This window comes from Canis lupus, chromosome 23 (assembly GCF_048164855.1).
Source record: "Canis lupus baileyi chromosome 23, mCanLup2.hap1, whole genome shotgun sequence".
NCBI classification, from domain to species: domain Eukaryota; kingdom Metazoa; phylum Chordata; class Mammalia; order Carnivora; family Canidae; genus Canis; species Canis lupus.
This window is the reverse complement of record NC_132860.1, coordinates 24,513,894-24,540,077: the sequence shown is the minus strand read 5'-3', so window position 1 is coordinate 24,540,077 and position 26,184 is coordinate 24,513,894. Positions and strand designations below refer to the sequence as shown.

Sequence of the window (26,184 nt, the reverse complement as noted above, 5' to 3'; positions counted from 1 at the left end):
CGGAGAAGGACAAACATTATATGGTCTCATTCCTTTGGGGAATATAAATAATAGTGAAAGAGAATATAAAGGAAGGGAGAAGAAGTGTGTGGGAAATATCAGAAAGGGAGACAGAACATAAAGACTCCTAACTCTGGGAAACGAACTAGGGGTGGTGGAAGGGGAGGAGGGCGGGAGGTGGGGGTGAATGGGTGATGGGCACTGAGGGGGGCACTTGACGGGATGAGCACTGGGTGTTATTCTGTAAGTTGGCAAATTGAACACCAATAAAAAATATATTTATTATAAAAAAAAGAACACATAGTATAAAGTGGTCGCTCAATGTTAATTACTCTTAATATTTTTATTATTTCATTATTAATGTTTTTATATTTCCCTTATTGGACTATAAAACTATTGAGACATAACATTTTATGACTGAAAATACAAAAATGCTCTCTAAATATTTGTTGAATAAAGCAATAAAATTACAAAAAAGGTATCTGATAGACAGTAACCTACCAGAGTTGCTGTTCTACAGTGAAAGTCACTTTTTTCAGTTTTTTCCTCAGGCAATCATCTGTTTATTTTGTAAGGAGAAGACTGAGTATATAGCCTTGCGAATCTGTTTTGTTTTTACACTATAGATGATGGGGTTGAGCACAGGAGGCAAAAGCAGATATATATTGGCCATCATCGAATGGACTATTTTGGGTGCTGATGGACCATAACGATGAACCAAAGACAGGCTCATCATGGGGATATAGAAAACAGCCACTGCTCCAATGTGGGAGATACAAGTGTTAAAGACCTTATGTCTCTCTTCAGGGGAGGCAATACTGAGGACAGAATGAATGATCAAAATATAAGACAAGATAATGCATGGTGTATCTATTCCTGTTGTCAGGATGAGATCAATTAATCCACAGATGCTATTGGCCCAAGTATCTGAACATGCTAATTTAATCACATCTGGGTGGTAGCAGTAGGAGTGGGAAAGGACATTTGTTCTACAGAAATAGAGGGGTTTAAGGAGCAAAAGTGGTGGTACTACTAATACTAAAGTGCGTATAGTCATTAACAGGCCCATCTGAATGATTCTAGAATTAGTGAGAAGGGTAGTGTACCTCAGAGGATCACAGATGGCCACATAGCGGTCAAAGGCCATAGCCACCAGCACCCCAGATTCTATGAAGGTAAATCCATGAAGAAAAAACATTTGGATAATGCAGGTATCCAGATTGATTTCAATTGCATCAAACCAGAGGATACTTAATGTTGTTGACATTGTAGAAACAGTCAAGCCTAAGTCAGCAGCTGAAAGCATGGAGAGAAAATAGTACATGGGCTCATGGAGACTCTTCTGGGTAATGATGACAAACAGGATCATGCTATTCCCGGAGAGGGCAGTGGTATAGAGACAACAGAAGGGGATAGAGATCCACACATGGGCAGATTCTAGGCCAGGAATGCCAGCCAACAAGAAGGTTGGAAATTTAGATGTCAGGTTGCTTAAGATCTGCATGTTTTCCTGGATTTGTAGCATTTGTCCTCTCAATTCTCACATCCTATAGAGATAATGAATTACATTGTCACACATAAATATTCAGAGAAATTTTCTTTTTAGTTAGGAGAGCTATCTAGTCATGGATAAGTATTCTATTATTGAGAAAACACAGATCAAAGTCTATTTTAATTATTTATATAAATAAAATGCACACACACATATACATTTTACTTTTAAATTCAAGAAAAATATATCTAAATAATCTTATACATTTTGATGATAATTATTTCCTATATTGATCATAAGATTCTATGAATAGATAATAAATAATAAAAATCAAAGCATTCAATTTTGAATATGTTGTATGTGAAACGACCAAGGGAAACCTACCTAAAGATTTCTATGGATCTTAAGTGCCCACATGGATGTGAATTTCCAGGCAAAAGTCACCTGAACATTTTGAAGTTATCATTGTATACATGCCATTTTAGTCTAACAGTGTGAGTGAACCTCAGTGAGAACATTTACAAAAGAAAACCAATGAAGACAAACTCTGTAGAAGTTATGGGAAAGAACTATATACACTAAAGCAAGATGAGCCTAGACGGCTTTACAGAAACTATTAAAACCAAGAGAGGTGGTGTAATGACTGGGTGTTACATGAACAACAATGTCAAATTACTGAAGTGCTCAGGTCCTCTAAGGATTAAAAATTTCAAATGCAGCCAAGAGCATAATGACCCTAGAAAAAACAGTTGAAGTCCAGTGAATAAAGCTGAGAACCTGCTACAGTGACTTGAGGATGAAGGAACAAATAAGTGGTAGAGCTACAGTGTATATTATTTCTAGAAACTCATCAGTGATGGCAAGGAGAGTAACAGGCCATAACTAAGAAGACCATAGATGGATGGAGAATTTTTACCAATTGGACAGACTTAGATAAATGTAAAGTTATAGAAGATAGTGAGAGATGGAAAATATAGAACACTAGAGACTAATTGGTATAGAAATCTCATTAAGGAAGTAGTAGGTGATTGAATATGGAGCATGATAGTAATTAGCCCTCAAAAAGATGAAGATCATCATTTCCACTGACCCTCGGAGATAAGTGGCAAATGGGTAGATTGGTGGAGAGTTGTGTGAGGGCATTAGAATGCAGTGCCTACTTGGTTTGTTCTTTTTTTTCTTTTTTAAAAATGTTGGTCAAACACAACTAATATAAAATTTACTATGGTAAGCATTTTTTAAGTGTACAGTTCAGTGGTATTAAATACATAAATAATGTTTAACCATCACAACCATCCATCTCCATAACTCTTTTCATCTTGTAAAACTGAAACTGTATACCCATTAAACATTCCTCATTCCCGGTTATCTATTTAGAGTTCTGACTACTCTTAATATCTCATATAAGTAGAATCACACGGTATCTGTCCTTTAGTTACTGGCTTATTTCACTTAGTGTAGTATCCTCAACAGTCATCAGTGTCATATGATATGTCAAAACTGATATGATATGTCAAAACTGAGCACCTGGGTGGCTCAGTGGTTGAGAGTCAGCCTTCAGCTCAGGTCAGGATCCTGGGATCCTGGGATTGAGTCCCACATCAGGCTCCCCACATGGAGCCTGCTTCTCCCTCTGCCTATGTCTCTACCTCTCTGTCTCTCATAGATAAATAAAATTTTTAAAAAAGAATTTCCTTCCTTCTTTCTTTCCTTCTCTCTTTCCTTCTCTCTTTCCTTCTCTCTCTCTCTTTCTTTCTTTCTTTCTTTCTTCTTTTTCTTTCTTCTTTTTCTTTCGTTTTCTCTCTCTCTCTCTCTCTCTCTCTCTCTCTCTCTCCCTCCCTCCCTCCCTCCCTCCCTCCCTCCTGCCCCTTTATGAGTTAAGAGGGGGAATTTACTGCTGTTCAAGGAGTATGAGATGATGGATGCTGGTTTGAGGACATGATAGAGGTTTTCAATAGATATTATAGGGAACAAAAGAGGCAGCCAAGTACAAACAGAAATGTTATAAATGTTATAAAGTGTTGTTCAAGTAAAATGTTAAAAATAATTTTGAAAGCAATACATTTATATTGTAAAGATTTAAACCAAACAATGGGAATATTAGTTATTGTAATATTAATATTTTTCAAACAAGCTTTTAAAAATACTAGGTAAAATGTATTACCTGGGGGGTAAATACCCTGTAGTTAGCATATATGTTATCAATACTTTTAGGCTAGTTCCTCTTTAAACTCCACTTCTGGGGTTTTCATTCAATCTGAGAAAAACTATTACAATATATACAATAAACTAGTCAGAGTCAGATATCTGTGTTATGTGGATCCCTGAAGACATTGAATCCTAATGTACCTGATTTTCTGGAAGTTCATATGAATATTTGTTAATAGGTAACAATCAAAGCATAAAGTCAACAAAATGAAAAATTTTCTCCATCTTCTTACCAGCTTTATGTGGAAAGAGAAGCCTTCCTTGTCTATACTACCAGAGAGAGAACAAGTTACAGATCTGGAGCCATGGACTTTATAGTAAAGTGGGATTGAGCTGTGGGGCTATCGTTATAATGTGCATCTCCCTTGGGCCATATTCAGAGAAAAATTGAAATCCCTCTTTCTCCATCTGTAAATATAGGACAATGCTATATAATCTCAGAAGGATTTTAGTTACTAACTCAAGTGACTAGTGATCCACAGGCATTAAATGCAAAGCAAAAAGCCTAAATTATCCATATAAATGGAAAGTTTAGATATGTTCTAGACATTGTGGAATAGAGAGATGCATGTTATGGGCTATGGATTATCAGTTCACTGGAAAGATAGTAATGCAAACCAGTGTTCACTGGAATAATAAGTATGGTGACAATGAAGAGAGAAAATATGCACCCCAGCTTCCAAGCCCCTGGTTCTACATTATCACATTGACACGTGGGAAAGATGATACATCTACTCCCCTATCCATCATTGTCCAGTCATTCACTAGCTTTTTCCCCAAGAAATAGGTCAGCTCCTTATATATTAATTGGGCCCTATTTAGCTAGTGGCTGGGTCACTGTGGGTGAATGATAAGTTCTCATATGTATGTGTATTTGCTCTCACCTTGCTATTTTTCTGTGGTAATAAGTTCAAGGACCTAAGATTCTTGGGGAAGTTTGCCCATTATTGTCAATGTAGACAATTGCATAATGGAGGAAGGTTGCTTTTCAGACTTAGCAATTCTAGATTCATGGGAAAAAAGAAGACCCAGATCTGAACATTATGTTTCTCCTTTATAGAGAAGTCCCACATTGGCAAAGAGAGTCTTGTGTTTACCTGTATATCAATAAAATCAGTAATCTGCTATGCACTTGGCCATTTTTCTTTATTCTATTTTTCTATTATACCTATGGTTCCTGGTTGAGACTCTTAATAACAGAGAATGTAAGGGGTTCAATTCAAGTATTATAACTCTATCTGGAAGCCCTGTCAAGTGTCTGATACTTAGACTGATACTTCAACCACAAAAAGTGAACTATAAGCAAATCATGGCACCAAATTTTATGAGTCAGTGTAAAAAAAATTAGTTTTATCACTGCTGCCTTCAAAGAGCTTACAATCTAATTAGGGTTTCAATCCAAATTCTTCTATGATGGACAGATTATAAAATAATAAATAGTCCCCAATTATCATTGCCTCCTTAACTCTTGTATAATCCTTTGCTCTTGAATATGGATAGGGCCTGTGATATGCTTCTAACCAATGGAATAAGGGCAGAGGTAATAGGATATACTTTCATGCCTGTGTTACCTAAGATGTGGCTCTGATGAAATGACGGTATGTTGTTTTACCACGTAGCAGAGAACTGAGGGCCAACTGTAGCCAACAACCAGCCAAGAACTAAATGTGGCCTCCTCTAGCTGACAGCCAGCAAGAAACTGAGTCCCTCAATCTAATAGGCCACAAGGAATTGAATCCTGCCAATAACCATGTGATCTTGAATGTGTATCCATCTCCAGTTGAGCCTCAAGTGAGACCCTGATCCAACCATACCTTGATTACAGTCTTACAGACTCAGGTAACCTGTACCTAGACTCCTGACTTACTGAAACTGTGAGATAAATACTTTGAGTTTTTTGAAGACACAACAGTTGTGGTAATTTGTTATGCAGCAATAGATATTTTCTTTTCTTTTTTTAAGGATTATATTTATTTATTCATGAAAGAGAGAGAAACAGAGACAGAGACAGAGACAGAGACACAGGCAAAGGGAGAAGCAGGCTCCATGCAGAGACCCTGATGCGGGACTCGATCCCAGGACTCCAAGATCACGCCCTGGGCCTGAAGGCAGGTGCTAAACCTCTGAGCCACTCGGGGATCCCCAGCAATAGATATTTTCTAGATAAGGTCTAAAGAAATCTGTTTCAGTTGCTTTTCACTGCTTTACTATCTTGGGGTTCCTCATGAGCATTAAAGCACTAACATATAGAGTGACATTTACTTATCCCCTGAGTGATATGGCATGACTCTTTATGGAAGTTTTGAGGTTACTGAGGAAAAGCTTGGGCTTTTTACAGTTTACACACAGGAAGCAAATAATAGATTGTTGAATTGGAGATGAAAGTCCAAAATAAAGATAATAACATACATTCAGCAGACTATCCATATGAGTGTACTGCTCAATGATTTATCGCATATAATTGCACCCACATGATAATATAGAATGGAGGCCATCATGTTTTTTTCTTTAATATAAGGAATAGATTGTAAATGTTTTAGTTTTTTTCCAGGCCATATATTCTCTGTCTTGACTATACAATTTTGATACTGTAGCATAGAAATAGTTATAGATAATTTGAATTGGTATGGCTGGGTTCAAATTAAACTTCTTTTATAAAAATAGGTGGCAGGCCAGATTTGGCTTGCCAGCTATAGTTTAATTTTGGTCCTTACTACATATACTCTTCTGTCCTATCCCAATAACTGTCCCCTCCTACATCCAAAGTAACTACTATGCTGACTTCCAACATTCTAGATTTGTTTTGCCTAGAACTTGCATTTATAATATAATATTAACATATGAATTGAATAATACAGTATGTATACTTGTGATTCTGAGTCATTTCACATTACCTTTATGAGATTTTTTCCATGTTGTATATGGCAGCTGTTTCATTCTTTTTCTTTTTTTTTTTTTTAAGATTTTATTTATTTATTTTAGAGAAAGAAAGTATGATCAGGGGGAGGAGCAGAGAGAGAGGGAGACGACCTTCAGCAGACTCCTCCCTGAGTGCAAAGCTTGACTCTGGGCTGGATCATAGGACCCCGAGACCATGGTCTAAGTCTAAGCCAAGAATCAGATGCTAACACACTGATTCCCCCAGGCACTCCTGTTCATTCTTCTTAATTATTGTAATTGTATGAACAATACCAAGAGTTATCAATGTTCTTTTCCTGGACACTTTCATTATGTTTGGTTTTGGTTATAAAAAATTATACTGCTATAAACATTATTATATCTTTCAGAGCACCCATAAACATTTCTGCTGGTGAATATTCCAGGCGCTAAATTGCTGGGTCAAGTTTGAGGTACTACCAAACAGGATTTGTAAGAATTTGTACCAGTTTACACTCACACCAGCAGCAGCATGTGGGAGTTTCTGTTGATTCATATCTTTACCAATATTTGATATTATCTGTATTTTAAAAGTCAGGCATTCCTGTGAGTTTGTAGTCTGGTTTTAGTATTAGTTAGCATTTTCCTAACTAATGATATCATATACCTTTTCATATGTTTAATGGTACTTTGAGTGTAGTTTCTTATAAGCCTGTTCCAGGCTTTTCCCCATGTTTTCACTGGCTTGTTTGCTTTTTCTTTTGATTTTTATAGATTTCCTTGTATACAAAAGGACACAAATCCTCTTTTTAATATTCACTTTCTTGAAAGTATCTTTTGATGAGTAGATTTCCTGTTTTAATTTAGAGCAAGCTGTTTTCCCTTTATATTTAGTGACTTCTATGATCTGGTTAAGAAACACTTGTTTGCTTTACTCCAACAATGTAAAATATCTTGTTCAATGGACAATAGGAACCTATTGTCCAAATGGGAACTTAATTGTTTCATTATCCACATTTAAGTCAATAATTCATTCGGAATAGCTTTTTGTTTGTGGTATAATAGGGAGGTCAAGTTTATTTTTTCTATATGAACATAAAATTAACTCCAACTTTCATTGGGAAGATTGTCTTTCCTACATTGCTGTGTGGTTGTACATTTATTATAGAGTGTCCATATGTTCCTTGTGTCCACTTTGGACTTTCTACTCTGCTTCTTCCATTTGTCTAATTCTAGGCAAAAATCAAATTCTCTTAATCATTGTAGCTTTGTAATAGTTCTCTACTGAATTGAGTAAGACTTCAAACAATTTTTAAAATTTCATTATGAATTTTAGAATCATCTTGTTAATTCACAAATACACGTGCAACACACCCACAAATCCACAGAGAAATTCTGAGATTTTGATGGGATTACATTGAACCTATAAATTGTCTTGTGGAGAATATTTCACAAACTTAAACATACTAAATTATCCAGTCATTGATTATACTTTGTCTCTCCCTTTTTTAGGATTTTTAAAATTTCAATACCGTTTTACAGTTTCCAGAGTAGAGATGATTTATATCGTTGTAAAATTTATTAATAGATTTTTATGTATTTTAAATGGTAACCCTTTAAATAGACTCTTCTAAGTGTTTGTTAAAAAATATAAAGAGCTATCTGTATGGTGACATTGTGTTACCAATCTTGCTACATCCTTTTCTTAATTGAAAAGTTTGTGATTTTTAATATATTATGCATAACCTATCACTGTTCCTATAAGTAAAATTATTTGTAATTTTTCCATTCTATTTATTCTCTGAATGTGTTTATGTGTGTGTCTTTGTGTTTCTTGTAATACCATAGGTAATTGAATTTACTGCAATCAATTATGAGAAACACATTGATTTATTAATATGTTTTAGGAAAAGAAAAATCATACAGTGGTTATATATGCTGATTGTGAAATACATTCTTAATTCATACACTTTAGGTGTATAAACAAATTCATGTTAACATATTACAAATAAGGATACTAATCTTTTATTACAAATGAAGAATTTTATTACAAATTTTCTAAATTTCATAATAACTGTATTAACACTGGCAAAGTAGAATGTGTTGATTAGAATGCAGTCATTTTCAATCTTCACATTAGTATCAACTGGGAAGCTGGCACTTTTGGATCTGAGTTCTATTTGATTTTTTAAAATATTTTATTTATTTGAAAGAAAGGGACAAAGGGGTGTGGAGCAGAAGTAGAGGGATGAGCAGACTTCCTACTAAGCAGGGAGCTGGACACTAGACTTGGGACTCCATCCGGACCCTGGGATAATGACCTGAGTCAAAGGGAGATGCTTAACTGACTAAGCCACCCTGGTGACCCCTGTATGATTTTGTTGTCAAATAAAAACAGAGAATTACTATTAACATCTAAGAGTGCAGAGTGGAATTCTAGGGACATCCCATCCTGATTTTTTCCAATAGCTATTTGCAGTTCTTCAAAAACTTGATTTACCTCTCTGGATCTTACCTTCTTAAAGTGAAGGTAGGGCATAGTAATAGTAATTGCATTTACTGAGCACCAAAGTGATTTAATTATCTGATTCCCATAGCTGCATGCAAGTAAACAGCAATATCTTCACTTCATATGTTAAGAAATGAAGAATCAAAAAATTAAGATCCTGTCAAAGTTTATTTAGATAGTATCAAAGGTAAAATTTGAACACAGCTATGTCTAAAAATTCTAAAACTTTTGCACAGGTTGAAAGTTTAATGGTAAGGTTTTATTTTATAAAATATACATTGCAGTGCACCACTTACAATTGTACAGCTGAGATTTGCGCATTTGAACATAACGGTGTCACTACTAGCCAGGTACAGAAATAGAAAATTATAACACCCCAGAAGCCACCTTTCTAGATCTTTCAGGTCTTTTTCTCTCTCCTCAGACGCGACCACTATCAGGACTTCAATTAAAAAAGATTAATTTTGAGGAACCTCCACACAGTTTTCCAGAGTGGTCACTCTGGTCACACCAGTTCACATTCCCACCAGCAGTGCAGGAGGGTTCCCCTTTCTCCACATCCTCTCCAACATTTGTGGTTTCCTGCCTTGTTAATTTTCCCCATTCTCACTGGTGTGAGGTGGTATCTCATAAAGAAATAAATTTAAAAAACTAATTTTGCCTGTTTCTGACTGTAAGTGAATAGATTAGTACTATATTTAAATGTAATCTTTTAAATCTGGATTTTAAATGTTTTATTGTTATTTTTTGTTTCACATTATGTTTGTGGAATTTATCCATACAGTTATGTCTAATTATAGTTCTTTCATGTTCGTTGCTCTATGATGTTCCACCCTGTGGCCTCACTTCTCCTCAATTAATTCATCCATTGGTTATTACTGGGTATTTGTTGGGATTTCTGTTTTTTTGTTTTTTGTTTTTTGCCAATAATTGCCAATAATTGCAATTGCCAATAATTATGCTGTGAGCATCATTCTCCTTGGCATTCAGGAAACATATGCATGCACTGCCCATGGTTGCAAGCCTGAGAGGGAAATTGTTGAGCTAAGTGCTAGTAGACATGACTAGGGGGTTTTCTTTTATTTATTTATTTATTTATTTATTTATTTATTTATTTATTTATCTATTTATTTTATTGGAGTTCAATTTGCCAACATATAGCATAACACCCAGTGCACTCATACTACCAATTGCCCCTCCCCACTTCCTTCCACCCAGTCATCACCACCCCCTGCCCACTTCCCTTTCCACCACCCCTTGTTCCTTTCCCAGAGTTAGGAGTCTCTCATGTTCTGTCTCCCTTTCTGATATTTCCCACTCATTTTTTCTCCTTTCCCTTTTATTCCCTTTCACTAAGGGGTTTTCATTTTAGCCATTAGCACCCGCACCAGCTGGACAAAGAAGGTGAACTTAATTCACATTTTTCTCTATAGGTGGAACTGCTTAGATTTTTTTGTTTGTTTTGCTTTCTGGTGGATGTTTACTGGTACCTCACTAAGGTTTTATTTTATTTTTTTAAAGATTTTATTTATTTACTCATGAGAGACAAGGAAAGAGAGAGAGAGGCAGAGACACAGGCAGAGGGAGAAGCAGGATCCATGCAGGAAGCCTGATGTGGGACTGGATTCCTGGACTCTAGGATCACGCCCTGGGACACTAAACCACTGAGCCACCCAGGTGTCACCTCACTAAGGTTTTAATTTGCATTTTCTTTGTGGCTAATCAAGTAGACCCTCTGATATATATTGTCTTGTTTGGATATCTCCTTTTAGGAAATGCCCTTCCAAGTTTGTGTTTTTGTGAAGACAAGTTTAATTTTCTATAGGATATACTTGCAAACAATACAAATGGCCAATTAGAATGGTGAGAAAGCAAAGAGATAGGTGCTATTTGTAACTTATTCCCACAACAGAAAGCTCCTTGTTCTGTGGTTGCTGACCAAAGCCTGGCCTTCCCAAATATTTTGCCTATTTTCTACCCAGTGATGTTCTTTTACCTCCTCATTACTCATTCATGCTTTCATTTCCATATGGCTCTCCAGAGATCAAGCAGCAGTTACTGGAGTAAGTATTCTTATGTCATCACCATGAAATCACTTTTAGTACAAGTCAAGTGACTATGTTTCCTTTGAGGTTTTCTGTTGTGTCCTATTGTCCATTTTCCTCTCCTTGTGCTGATACGTCACTGTCTATAACATGCTTCGATGTCCAGTAGTATCAGTCCTTCAGTTTTATTTTGCAACAGTGCCTTGACATTCTAGATCCTTCACCTTTCCATGTAAATATTAGCATAATTTCCACAGGAACACCTCCTAGGAGTTCACTAGGATCGAATAAGATCTCTTGGCTCTTTTTGGAAGACTAAACCATAGAACCTTATAATTCATGAACATGATAAATGCCTGTATTTGGATATTATCTTTAATTTCTTAATATCTCCAGCTGATGTTTAATCATTTTCCTATAGATACCTTTCACAAAGTTTTTGATGTAATCCAACTTATGGGATTTCTGGTGGTATTTTATTATATATCATGTGAGCACTTTACTTTTTAATTAATAGTTGTTGATATATAGAAATACAATCAATATTTTAATAATGTTCTTATATCCAGTTATCTTGCTTTATAATACTAATCACTAATAATCACTTATGTCACTTATTTTATATAATACTGTGCTTGCTTATTGTTTCTGATTATGTGAATGCACAATCATGTCATCTGCAAATAATTTGTTTTGTTTCCTTCGCAGTGCTAAACAGTCTTTTACTTTTCTTGCCTTATTGTAGTTGTTAACATCTCTTTACTAAATCAAGTAAAATAGTGATGGTAGTTATCATCATCATCATCCTGTGCCCAAACTCAGAGAGAATATTTTCAGTATGTTCACAATAATCGTGATTTTTGATAGGAAATTTCTGTCCAGTTTACTAAGTTATCATGAATTACTATTGGAATTTATCACTTTTTACAAATTTATTATGGAATCACATAGTTGTTTTCTCTCTATTCTGTTAATGGCTTAAATATATTAAATGATTGTTCTGTATTCTTGCTAGGTTATTTTTAATAATATTTTATTTGGTATTTTTGTCTCTGTGTTCAGCAGAGATTTAATTTCATTTGTTCTTGTTTTATAATATCCTTTCAAGGTTTTTGGCCTCACAAAATAAGTTAGGAAATGTTCTTTCTTCTCCCCCTACAGAACCATCACTTCAATCTCTGCCTTTGTATTCACATGTTCTCCATGTGTGTATGTCTCCGTGTTCAAATTTATTTTTTTATAATAAGTTTATTAGTCACATTGGGCTGGAGCACACTAAAATGACCTCATTTGAACTAAGGTACCTTTGTAGAAACCTTATCTGCAAATAAAGCCATATTCTGAGGTACTCCAAGATCACAACATATTCCAATCAACATGGAATAGTTTTGAAATGGAAGGCACCAGGGGGAGGCACTGAGCAATGATGTTGGAGCCATTCTGGTGAAAACACAAAAGAAAGCAGAGCACTGAGATAGATATGCAGGGACAGAAGGACAGAAATGTGAGAGGCATGTATGCCAACTATCCTGAGCAGGGCTTCTCCACAGAGCAGCTACATGGCTTGCAGTGTCATAATATATGGTGTTGTAATGACAAATACATCAAATCCAACCACAAAGAAGACCACCAGAGACCATAGATATGGTCTGGTGTCAGCATTTGCCACTTTTAGCACAGCCATATGCTCACAGTATGTCTTTGAGGTGATCTGTTTGAGGCAGAAGGGCAACCAGGAGATCATGAAGAAAAGGGGGCTCACATACTGCACGCTTTGTGCTATCACAGTTTTCCCCCAGCTGTGCTTCCAGTTATTGGAAGAAAATGAACATGGTGGAGTAGAAAGGAGATTGGTACATCTAGTACCCAAAAGCACATGGCCACCCCTGAGTGACAGATGACAAAGTATGGACGAAGCCAACCAGCATTGTAGAGGCAGTTATCTTGGTTTATTTTATGGGCTTGCAACCAGTAAAATGGACAACTTCTTAGGTGAGGTAGATGTAAGAGGCCCTTTACCATGCAAGCTAGCAGGGCCAGGAAGAAATACATGGCTCATAGAAGTAGTCAGAGCTGGCCACATTGGAGAAGTGAGCTATTTTTCACAACAGCCACAGCATAGCTGATATAGAGCAGGACCCAGATCCAGAATTGTGACTCCTCATGCCTTGGAAAGACACAGGAAGTGGGTGGGAGGCAGTCCCTGGTGGTAGCAGCTGAGGATCACTGCTCCTGGGGAAAGAACCTACCTTCTGAAGGGTCTAATCAAGTCATAAATCTGTGCTGTTTTTGAGAAGGCTGGGAACTATGAGAGCTGAGTGATCAGAACATTGTCTTAACAAGAACCCACTTATCATATGTTATAAATATACTTTTTTCTCCTAAAGTACGCTTAAAAAAATGGGTTATATCCAGTTATTCCTGATGGCAGTGTTTATCCATCACAGGCCCAGATTTATAGAATGAGGAATATACATTTCAAGCATTAAATCTCTAAATGGGAATGAGTCACAGTAAATGCTGTGTTGATCTTCATCCTTTTCTACTCCCAAAAGTCAATTGCATCTAAAGAAAGAAATTACTCCTTCATAATGCCTATGGAGGTATCTGAACATTGATCTTTCACATAGGTTTAAATGAGGTAAATTTGAAAAATCAAGGGAATGGGGAGAGGGAGGGAGGGTGTGATGTGATTTAGAATCAGAAATATATATATATTTGGTCTTTGTCCTCTTTTCTGGCACAGAGCTCCTAAAACTCTTGGAATATCCTAAGTGATAAGAACCATTAAGGTGTCCTTTGTTATGTTAATGAAGTAACTTTTGTATCCCACCCAAGGATGGTGGCTGGTTGTCAGAGGAACCAACCTTGTGACAAGAGAGTTGGAAGTTTTAGTTCAACCCAGACACCCAGGAAAGGGAGAGAGAGGTTGGAGGTTGAATCAACTTCCAGGTGGCCAATGATTTGATTAATTAATGCATGGGTATATAATAGAGCCTCCATAAAAATCCCAGGAGGACAAGGTTCCCAGAGATTCTGGGTTAGTGATCATATGGAGACTGGGGGGCCTAGCACAATGGAGAGAGCAAAAAAGCTCCATGCCCTTTCCCAATCCCTTGCCCTAGGCATTTCTTCCTTCTGACTGTTTCTGAGTTATATCCTTATAATAACCTGGTAGCTAGTAAGTAAAATGTTTATCTGAATTTTATGAGTTGTTCTAGCAAATTCATGGAGCACTAGGAGCAGGACATGGGAACCTCTGATTTATAGCCAGTAGTAAGGAACACAGGTAACAACAATTTGTTCTTGTGATTGGTATCTGAAGTGCGGTGGAGAGTGCACTCTTGTAGATCTGAATCATTAAGTTGTGGAATCTTATGCCATCTCCTGAACTGAATTGTAGGAAACCCAGCTGGTGTCCTGAAAATTACTTGTTGATGTGGTGTACCCCATACACGCTGGAACTTGGCCATGGAATATCCCTTTAGAGGGAGAAAGAGAGAGAGAGAGAGAAAGAGAGAGACCTAACTATCAGTCTTGCCCATCCTTCTCCTTCTGTTGCCTGGTTGACTAGGGAGACCTTGAGGCCTGAGGCCTCTGCCTGGTTTGTCCTCAGGACCTTGTGTGAGTGGGGGAGGTCTTAGTCTTATTGAAAGAAAATAATTTAAGGATTGACCAGACACAGTGGTTGAGAGGTTCAAGTGAACAGTTTATGAAAGAAAGCACACTCTGCAGCTGTGAGAATAGGCATTCTCAAGGGACAGCTATGCAACTCAGGGTTTGGGTTTCTGTCTTTCATTGATAGTTGTTAACTAGGGGGTGGAATATTTATTTCTTGGGGAGGGGATTTCTTGGGAGCAGGGCTTAATGCCTTTTCTCCCAGCTTTGGTCAGGGTCTCTGGCCTTCTCTTTCTTGGGTCTGATTGATCTGGCTTCCTGTGGACTGCTACTAAGACAGCCTTCTGACTTTTCCAATAGCAGATTATGATTTCTTCTTTGCCTCTAGGTATCCTATTAAAGTTTAACTGCCTATTCTAACCTGGGGAAGGGTGGAGGCTTGCCCAGTCACCCTGAAGAAAGAGGCAAGAGCTGGGTCAAGATCCCAGGTCTACTGACTCTAGGTAGTGCTTCTCTCACTCCCATGTTATTTCAAGGGAAATCTAGGGCCTAATTTCTGGGAAACTCAGGGAAAGGGATGTTGCCTCAGGGCTAGTTTCTTCAGTAGCTTCTACTTGAAGCATTGTTATTGCCAGGAGCCAGTGTGCCTTATGAAAGTGAGAACTCCCAGAGAACCCATAAAACAGTTTATATGAAACAGTGTTTTAGAATCCAACATGAGGCTTTTCAGAATGCATATTCATCATTCCCTCTTTTGTCCATTTAACTAATATTTAAGTATTGTCTCTTTGGAGGAAACTGAGTGTTGGGCCTGCATCAGTAAGAATATTTGGTGTCTGCCCTCAAGAAATCTCAATCAGTTAAAAGTTGAAATAAAAAACCTAGCTGTGGAGGAGTAGTAAGATAGAAGACAGAGAAAAGTAACTATTGAAAAATTACTGAATAAATAAGGCCATGAATGAATGACTGCTTCTCCCATGTGGATACAAGAAAAACTGACTTCAACACTAAGGCCACTACCCCAACTGGGTCAGAAGCTACATTGTCTCATGCTAGACTTCTCCATTCCTTTTTCAGACTCATTCTTTCTCTTCCCTCAAAGGTTTTAACTTCCTTTTTTTTTTTTTTTTTAAAGATTTTATTTATTTATTCAAGAGAGACACACACACACAGAGAGAGACAGAGACAGAGAGGCAGAGACAAAGGCAGAGGGATAAGCAGGCTCCTTGCAGGGAGCCAGATGCAGAACTCAATACCTGACCACAGGATCAGGCCCTGAGCCAAAGGCAGATGCTCAACTGCTAAGCCACCCAGACATCCCAATGATCTTTCCTTCTTGATGTCTTGCCTACCCATTCCTGCCCCAGTCACTGTGCTTGTATTACTGCTGTTTCTTGTGGTAAGAGAACCACTGCTACAGATCTGGTTTAGGACACCCATGGAGCCTTTTATACTCCATTCAGGAAGCCAGTTGAAATGGGGAACTACTCCACAGCTTTCCTATCTCTATCCCCTCCCCTCCAGGCTGAGTCTTTTTTTAAATATGTGAGGTTTAAAATGAAGCTGCCACATTCAAGAAATGGAAATGGGCAAATTTCTTTTTAAATCTTTCTCTTAAGGTGTAGTTTTGTACAACTCCAAAGCTGTCAATAATATGGATTATCATGTAAATTCCTCTTTAGAGTTTTCTAATCCACAACCCTTTATTTGTCAGACTAAGACCTATAGGTGATTTCTTAAAAAGGGTCAACTCCTACCTAGGAATCTGTTTTTTTAAATTTTAGCTTGTTTATTCCCTCCCATCCCCATTTCTTGGCTCTGCTATATATTTTGGCTCCTAAATATACCCCAAGATGTTACTTAGATTGTTTGGATTCTGTTTTTTTCATGTACAAAATGTAACCGGATAATTATACCTACTTGTACATATGTACCTGCAGAGATGCAAAACCCTATAAGAAATATCCTGGCCAGTATTTACCGAGAATCCTGTATCTTTTCTGTGGTGGTCCTTTGGGAACCCAAAAACTGAGACTCCAGGTTTATCTGGAATGGAGATGAGGTGAAGGCTCTGCAAAGTAAGACAAAATACCTACTTGGGCCATTCTTCTTTCTCTGGGCATGGGAGTTTTAGCCTCAAAAAGAAAAAAAAAAAAGAGTTGCATTAGTCAGTAACTTCAGGAGTAGCAGACTGAGAATCAATAAACACAATCAGATCATTAGGGATAAATTTATGATAATAGCAGATTGTAGCAGGTGCTGTGAGAGCTTGGAGAAGGGGTTTTTAGGATGATGAACTTGTTATGTACATAACTATAGCACCAAACACAGTGCTGGCACATACTAAGTGATGAAGTAATGCTTGCTGAATTTTGGTGTAAAATGCCATACTAATAACAAGGTGTTTGGCTCTGTGCAGAGTAGTCATACTGAAAATGCATGATTCTCCTTTTGAAGTTACTCTGGAACTGACTCCAGGCAGGCATAGTTGGACTCTGAGTACTATTTAAAATCCAGGAGAAACTGACCTGATTTCGTTAAATATTTCCTGGCCTCTCCTAGTCAGTAGGTCACCTAGAGGTGTGTGCTCTCTGAGAGAAGAGACACACTGTGATGACTCTGACCAACTCACAAATGGGAAGTCCAGTCCCAACTCAAAGCACTCCCTTAAAAGGTTTTGGAGATGAATACAGACATGATGGAGTCAGTTACAGAATTTATGTCCTGGACCTAATGCCCTCTGGTTCTTCAGGTTTTAATGAAGGCAATAATCTGTTTTCACTGATTCAGAATATTTGAGGATACTTCTAATCATGACAGAGCTGCATGGCTTAAGTAATTAGTTTTCATATTAGAGCTGGAATCGTAGCTGTCCAGTGTCCTTCTTTTGGTCATTTGATACTAACTACGTTCTCTGCCAGTCTCTCTTGGTCACTATGCTCTCCCATACTTTTAGAGAATGTTTGGTGCAACAAAATTTTTCAATAGATATTTCTTGGATAGAAACTTAAAATGTTCCAAATATTTGATATTTGTTAATAAAAAGAAGTGAGTGAGGGAGAAATTGTTTTTTATATATCAAATTTACCTTCTTTGACAACAATATCCTTTCAAGTTTCCATGAAATAATGAAAAAGTCTGGTATCCCACTTGGCATCCCACAATACCTGCACATGCCATCTTGTGGTCAGCAATGGAATTGTTGTGACAATGGTACCAGGCAACTGTAACCATTTAGTCATTCTTTCATGGAAGTAGGTTTTGTTTTGTTTTTCTTTGTTTGTTTTCTAGTGAGCTAGGGTTGAGTATTGGATAGTGAACACCTGTGCTATGCTTTTATGGAAGTTATATTCAAGTCAGAGGAACAGATGGTGAATAAGTAACTTGAATAATTACATATTGTGTTAAGAGAGGGAAGAAATGAAATATTTGCGTTGACAAAAATTACAGGAGCAAGAACTAGATGAGATGAGGAAATTAAGAAACATCTCGCTGTAAAGGAGGGTACTAGTTGAGACCTAAAGGATGTCAAGAGGAATATCGTATGCTTTAGAAAATAACAGCTGAGGAAAGAAGGAAGATGTAGAGCAAAGCTGTAGGCAGATAAGAAGTGGATATGTTTGGAAGAAGGCCAGAAGGGCTGTAGCCAAGGAAAAAGGTAACAATTGGTATGGTAACAATACCTCAGTGAGTGTGTTGAAAACATTGACTAGACTACGCAGCAATAACAGGAAAGGACCTACTTCTCATACATGCAACAGCACAGCTGAATCTGAAAAACTGTATACTGAGTGGAAGACACCAGACTCAAAGAATGTACTACTTATTCTGTCATCTATCAAAGTGCTAGTGAGAGAAAAATTAATCTATAGTGAAAGACATCAGATCAGGGTTTGCCTGGTTGGGGTGCAGAAGGGGTTTTGACTCCAGAGAGGCAAGAAAACGTTCATGAAGTGATGGCAATGTTCTATGTATTAATCGGGCTGGTAGCTACAGAGGCATGCTGTATGTATCAGAACTCTTCAAAGTGGGTGTTAAACTATTTATATTTTCTTGTCACAGTTATGCAGCAACCAAAATGATTTGAAAAAGAAAAAGAGAGCCTCACAATCGGTAACAGATTTGCTGATGTCACAGTCATTACTGGTTTGCTGATAACAGGGTCATGGTCCCTTTAGATCTCTAATATTTGGGAATCATGAAAATGCTCCTTCAGAATACCCATTCATTTCTGGGGACACTTTTTGGCTCTAATAGTTTCTCCTGGGAGAAGCAAACATGGTCCTGATTCCTCTTCAAGCATCTTCATCTGATGTTGGTTTTACTAACATGAGAGCCTGAGGTCTAGAACCTTCTTCACTATTGGCTTTGACAGGAGAATGGTGAAAGAGGATAAAAGGACAAATGCAACAATTGTGATGGAAGGTTTTTACCTTGCTTGTGATGATGCTATCATGTGTGTATGCATATGTCCAAATTCATCAAAATGAATACATTAAGCATGTGCAACTTTTTGTGTAAGGACACCTCAATAGAGTTGAAAAAATAAGAAAAAATACAGTTTTCTAAAACAGCTTAAATTTTTAATTTAAATTATTTATTTATTTATTTATTTATTTATTTATTTTTATTTATGATAGTCATACACAGAGAGAGAGAGAGGCAGAGACACAGGCAGAGGGAGAAGAAGGCTCCATGCACCTGGAGCCCGACGTGTGATTCGTTCCCGGGTCTCCAGGATTGCACCCTGGGCCAAAGGCAGGCGCTAAACCACTGCACCACCCAGGGATCCCTTAAATTTTTAATTTAAAAGGAAATTAAATATTAACAAATACTCAAATTTCTAGTGACTTTCTCACTACCCGTAACCATACAATATATCTTCAGAAGACAATCTCCTTTTTATTTCCTTTCCAAAACTTCTTCATTGTGAAATTTTTTGGCAACAGGGAATAGGCCATTTGTGGAAAGAGAGATCAACACACAACATCCCTAATTCTCACTGTCAGCAGTCTCAAGGAGTTGTGATTCTGTCAGGACTCTTAAGATTTTCAAGCTTTTCTGGAATTTGCTGTATTCAGGAGTCCTTCATCTTCTCAGATTACCCCCTCCGTTCCCCTGGGCCTTGGCACTGAGTTAACCTGTTCTGTACACTTTTGTTGTTGTGTCAGTTACTTTTTCCTCATACAAAAATTAAACTTGCTAAATCAAGGGTAATTTTTAAAAAATCCATGAAAGTGCAAAAGGGAAATTGAAATACCACAAATCTCATTACTCTGAGTTGCTATTATACGATTTAGATGTATTCCCAGAATCTTTTTCTATGCAAATTGTTATCAGCATTATGTGCAAATGTTATGTGTCTTTTTTCTTTACCATTATATCTTGATCATCTTTCACATCTATAAATACTTTTTGCAAATACATTAGTTAAATGATACATGATACTCAATTGTTCATTCTTCATCTGGGTCTTACAGATCAATATGTGGACGTTTCCCTGTTTTTATAAATGACCAATCTATACATGTCTTTGTACTTTTTCCCTCAATTCTATTTTTATAATGAGTTTCCAAGATGGGAAAATATGTATGCTTTTTAGCTGTCTTAGTGACAAGTTCTAATCTCCTGTTTAATTAGGTGTAGCAACTTATAATTCTCCTGGTGACATAAAGATCATTTTCCCTTTAATAGTCTGTAGAAGATGGCATTCTGTTGAAATCTTCAGTAATTTGATAGATGGACATATTTCTTATTGTGTTTTTGTGATGATGAACGTTTGTCCACTCAGCGTTTATGATCAGTCACATGCCTCAGAGAGCTCTTGTTCTGGACATTCTGAAAATTGTTCCTTTTGCTGTGGGGATTTCTAACCTCTGGGCCTTTTGTTCACAAAAATGACTTTGTGCTGAATGCGATGGCCTGGCAACCTTTTTGTGTTTAGGTTCCTAGATCAGTGGGGTGATGGGGTTGGTTGTAATGCGGTGACCCTTGGCTTAGGGATCTTTTCCACAACAACCTTGAATATCCCTGTCCCTGATCTGCTTGGTTCTGACTCCATAGATGATGGGGTTGAGCATGGGAGGTACCAGGAGATAGAAAATGGCGAACATGATATGTACCACTCGGGGCACATGGTGTCCAAAGCAGTGGGTGAGGAAAGTAAAGAGGGCTGGGATATAAAAAGCCAAGATGATACAGATAAGGGAAGCACATGTGCCAAAAGCCTTGAACTTGGCTTCATCAGAGGGCAACCCCAGAACAGTTCTCAGAATCATCACATAGCATATACTGATGACAATTATATCAAAGCCAACCACAGAGAAGGCCACAAAGAGCCCATATGCACGGTTTACTCTAGTGTCTGCACACACCAGCTTTAACACAGCCATGTGCTCACAGTATGACTGGACAATGATGTGTTTGGGGCAGAAGGGCATCCTGGAGACCATAATGCAGAAGGGGCTCACCCATAGCAATCCTCTCATCATCACAGCTACTCCCAGTTTACCCACTACAGCTGGGGTCAGGAAAGTAGAGTGGTGGAGTGGGAAGCAGATAGCCACATAATGGTCCAGGCCATAGCCATGAGCAACCTGGACTTCACAGAGGAAAAGGCATGGATGAAGAACACCTGGATGAGGCAGGCATGGTATTCAATCTCATGAGCACGAAACCAGAGTATAGCCAGCATTTTAGGTTGCGTGGAAGAGGATAGAGCCAGGTCAGTGATAGCCAGCATGGCTAGAAAAAGGTACATGGGCTCAAGCAGGGTGTGGTCAGTTCAGATTATATGAAGGATAATGATATTGCCAACTATAGCTATGAAATACATGGCACATAGAGGAGAGGCAATCCAAAATTGGTAATTCTCCAGTCCTGGGATTCCAAGTAGGATCAAGAACACAGGATGTGAAGAGCTGTTCCCTGAAGCCAGTATCATACGATGGGTAAATTGTTCTCCATTGCAAAGGCAATCTACTCTCTGTCATTGATAATAAGCAAGTAATTATTATTTTTAATATTTGAAAGAATCAATTGAACAGTGAAGCATTTGACATTAATGGAATAATTTAATTTCAACTGTTTTAATTAATAATTTTTACAACAAAAGTTATGATACTTTTTTCCTCATTTATATTTATGTCATCAAAATAGGATCAGAACACACTAGCTGTGTGATTTTTGTGGAACAATCAGTATGTTCCTTGAAAGTAGAATCTTCCCACAGAAAACTATTCTGACACTTAAGTCACTAATATTCATTCTTGCTCTTCTATTCTTCAGAACTAAGAGATTTGTTTAACCTTCCCATAGATTCTTTTCATCTCTCTGTTTAAGTCAGTTAGGCATTTTTTCAGGGTTGGAAGCCAATTGGAAAACACTTTGTCTTAAAGGCTCATAGTAATAATGTATATAGTGATGCCAAGTTTGCTCTGACTCTAGGAGTTACCAGGAGAATTTGGGCTGGAGGATAACTGACGATTGTACACCTCTAATTAATCCTACTATCCTTAGTGTATGTCCTCCGAGATTAGAGGCAAGCAAACTTTTTTCTTTTTGTTAAAAGTTATATCATACATTTTTTTAGGCTGTGTGAACTATAGTTGCAACTAGTGAGCCTAGCCACTCTGGCATGAGAGCAGCCACAGTCAATACAGCAATGTGTGAGTGTGGCTATATGTAAATAAAATTTTATTTATAAAACAAGTCTGCAGGCTGGATTTGGTCTGCAAGCTATAGTTTTCTAATTCCCATGCTAGATGATAATTTTTATGAGGTGAGCCCTGAGCAGTGCACCATTCCTAGCACCTCTGTGCTTGGCACAGAATAGGGATATAATAAATATTTGTTGAACCAAATAACAAATATAAGTCATGGTTCAGTAGCAATGGACTTTTTAACTGATGAGCCATATCTTAAAAATATCCTGATATAACTCTCTAAACACTACCTTGATGGCATGTCATTAGACCACTGTATATATTTTTTATACCAAACTCTGCCCTGCTGGCCAGTGAAAGAAATGAAAGTCCTCCTCTGCCTATGCTTTCATTACGTGATTGAACCTGTCTAATCCCTCTGGTGACTATCACTTACGTAAGAGTCAATGACACAAAAGTTTACATGGTTCTTACTCAACACCTTTTCACTATGTCATCTTAGTTGACTCCTTTGTATGAGTCTCCTCCATAGGAGAAACACTCAGACAAGAGGAGTATCTTTTCAAATCCCCCTTAACAAATCACCTCTTTTGACTAACAAATGTTTCATCCAACCAGACCTAATGCTTCCTAAAATGGCTATCTTTGAGATCCCAAATAAACCTGACCTCTTTCTGATTTTCCCTACCTCTATAACATTTTGAGAGAAATGGAGTTTACGCTTTATCAATCTTGTTGTAAATTGGAAAGTTTACTATCCTATCTTGAAAATAGCTATAGGCTTGTTCAAAACAAATACTTCTCTCTAGAATATGGTGAAAATTCAGACATGCATTATCTAGAGTCTGCAGCTGAGCTTTACCCCTTCTGTTGGCTTGGTCTTCTAATTGGATGTTCCCTTTGAACCAGAGTCTTCCTATCTCATCTCCCTCTGCCCCCTGTATGTCACCCTCCATTTGTCAGGACATGGTCACTGAGACTCATGGGCACCGGAAAAACTACTTAGACCATCTTTGTTCCTGTACTGGGTGCTGGTGAAGGTGCTGGATAAACCTACAATTTCTCAAAGTCCATAATAATCTCTTTAATTAATTGTGGAAGACATTGCTGTTTTTGTAAATATAACACTGTAAGCTTTTACATTTATTGTTTTTAACTCACACCAAGTTTCTGTCCATGAGCCTTAATGGAGAACTCACCTGTTCTCCATACTCCTTTTGGAGTAATGAGTCTTTGTAGGTGGTGAGCTGGGACCTAATTCTGAAACAGGAGATGGGGGCTCTTGACAGGTGCCTTTCTTTCTTCTCTACACTTATAATACCATGGAATATGGTATCCTCACTATCAGCAATCCTTTTGCCTTTTTCCCCCTCAGACTTATGAACCCAACATGTGTAGAGTAAGAACTGCAAGTCATGTGGCTTGGAGAGGGAGTTAACCAATGTTAGATCATTCTCTATAGTGTGTGAGGTTTGCAATAGTATTTCTGAGGGGGGCACAGGTTATCAACTTGCTGCTGGGGGGAGGGATGGAAATGTGCATTCCCTAAAGAGTAGGAAAAGAAGAGCAGTATACTTTCCCTTCTTGCCCAATATTCCTTCCCTCTTTCCTTGCTTTTATGTATGTACCTGTCCCTGCCCCTCAGGGGCTAGACGACTTCTGAGTCCCATATCTAGTGAAAGAAAAATTAAATTATCTTTTTTTTTTTGGTCTTAAAGCTAGGGTGATCACACATTGCACTTCAGAGTCAATTTTTCTGTTCTCCAAAGTACAGGCTAACTTGTGCAAACTTGGCATAGCTTTTGGTTGAGGAAATACGGTTGCAAGAAGGATGTTCTTACACTGAAGGAGCTCATTTCATCTGTGAGTGTTGGTTTGAATCCAGTGCTGGTACCACTGGCTCTATTGGCCTTCAAGTACTCCACTCATTAGGTGGAGTTATTTATGTCCATCGTTTTAACCATGTTGCTCAAGCCTGAAAGGGTGGAGGATAAAGTGGACTGAGAGCTTGCCAAGGAATATTTCAGAGACATTTAGTCTGTTTTCTCACTTTGGGGTATCTAAACCCAAGGCACAGAGTAATGATGCTGGAGCATGGTTTCAGATACAGTGTCCTTCCTGGAGGGACTGTGTGTGGAGGCCGCCTTCTTACTTTTCCAGAATTTCCCTGGAGGACACAGTGTGAACAGCAGATATTCTCTCCATCTCAAAAGGAAATCCATCAGTCAGAGATCTCTGGACCCGGAGCGCCAACGGAGGCAGGCCATTCTCCACAAAGTATTGCCTTGTCTTCCAGCTTCTTGAACCTCCGTGAGTCTTGCTGTTCTCTGGGAAGGGCAGAAGTGACTGGGGCACAGGGAAAGCACTCACCTTGAATTCTGCTTCACCTCTGACCATGAGCATCTCTAACTGGCTCCTGTGATTCAGCTTTTAGCAGAGACTGTAGATTAGGACCTATTTAAAGACCTTTAAAGTCTGGCCTTTCCCTTCCCCAAGCATTAATTTTCCCCCTCCTGCTACGCCCCCCTGCCTCCCACTCTGGCTTTCTCTGAGACCAGAGAGTGAAGCTAGAAGCATTAACCCCTAACTTTCCTCTGTCCTCTGTGTACACAAATGCAAAGGGTGGGGAATTGAATGCATGGCCAAGAATGTGTATTGTTGAGAATACACAGTTGTGAGCTTATCGCTATGCATGTATTTTTGTTAAAGAGTATTTACAATTGAGGAGATATTTTATACAATGTGAAAGCATGTTGATGCTTGTTGATGTGTATACCTGAGAGATGTGTTAAGAAACGTGTGTAAGGGGGATCCCTGGGTGGCGCAGTGGTTTGGCGCCTGCCTTTGGCCCAGGGCGCGATCCTGGAGACCCGGGATCGAATCCCACGTCGGGCTCCGGGTGCATGGAGCCTGCTTCTCCAACTGCCTGTGTCTCTGCCTCTCTCTCTCTCTCTCTCTCTGTATGACTATCATAAATAAATTTAAAAAAAATTAAAAAAATTAATAAACGTGTGTAAGCCTGGATTTGCCTGTGAATGTATGTGCATAACCTTGTGAATAATCATTTGTGGTAAGTATACACATTTAGTGGGATAGCATGGCTCTGTGAGTACAAGGCCACTGCATACACATACTTTGTGAAGACATATGCTGAGCTCCAAAGCTGACAGTGTGAGATTATACATCAGTGTGTGTATATACATGGGCATGTATAGACAAATTGTGTGGTTTGAAGAGGTGTTGACAATTTGTTGGTGATATCATATGTACCTAGGTAGCTCTGGTTTTGATGTCCTCTTTCTTCGAACATGGAGAGGCAAGAGGACTTCCAGATGGAGGACTTGCCATAGTTATTTTTGAAACTTAGTGAAGTTGGAAGGCCCTCCTCACTCAGCCTGAACAGTTAAGCTTATGCAGAGCTTCCTCTCACTCACTCCCCATATAGGGCCTTCCTGGAATCTCTTTCTTCTTTTTTTCTCAGCAGTCCCTGATGTCTGATATGTCAAATGAAGATTTGAGAAGAAAAGTATATAAAAACAGAAAGTAAGAATTTATGTGTAGAATTCAAAACTGTCAGATTTCAGAAGCTATGCCTCACAAAATCCACAACCCCACATACATTTATAGGGAAACAAATCATTCAGAATTTTACCATGACTTTTAGGTTTATAGTAATCTGTTTATGGTGAATTGCCATCATCATGTTCACAAAGTCAGGATTTATTTTAAGATACCACCATAACAAAAATCTGGGATAGAACTGTTTTTGTG

At 38.1% G+C, this 26,184-nt stretch overlaps 1 protein-coding gene and 1 pseudogene across 1 annotated transcript; both read right to left on the bottom strand.

Annotated features, from left to right (window-relative positions):
- Positions 1-381: 381 nt before the first annotated feature.
- On the bottom strand, positions 382-17,938 carry OR51F1 (olfactory receptor family 51 subfamily F member 1). The gene is made up of 3 exons (XM_072795416.1): positions 17,838-17,938; positions 16,731-16,884; positions 382-1,547 (listed from the first exon to the last, which is right to left on the bottom strand). The coding sequence occupies exon 3, from the start codon at positions 1,523-1,525 to the stop codon at positions 548-550; it is 978 nt and encodes a 325-aa protein (XP_072651517.1). The 5' UTR covers positions 1,526-1,547; positions 16,731-16,884; positions 17,838-17,938; the 3' UTR covers positions 382-547.
- Positions 17,939-20,745: 2,807 nt separating this feature from the next.
- On the bottom strand, positions 20,746-21,692 carry LOC140615551 (olfactory receptor 52R1-like; annotated as a pseudogene).
- Between the last annotated feature and the right edge of the window lie 4,492 nt (positions 21,693-26,184).

What these genes read in the sequence shown, in the direction of transcription:
- OR51F1 (XM_072795416.1), bottom strand. Translation starts at nt 1,525, where the DNA reads ATGCTACAAATCCAGGAAAACATGCAGATCTTAAGCAACCTGACATCT.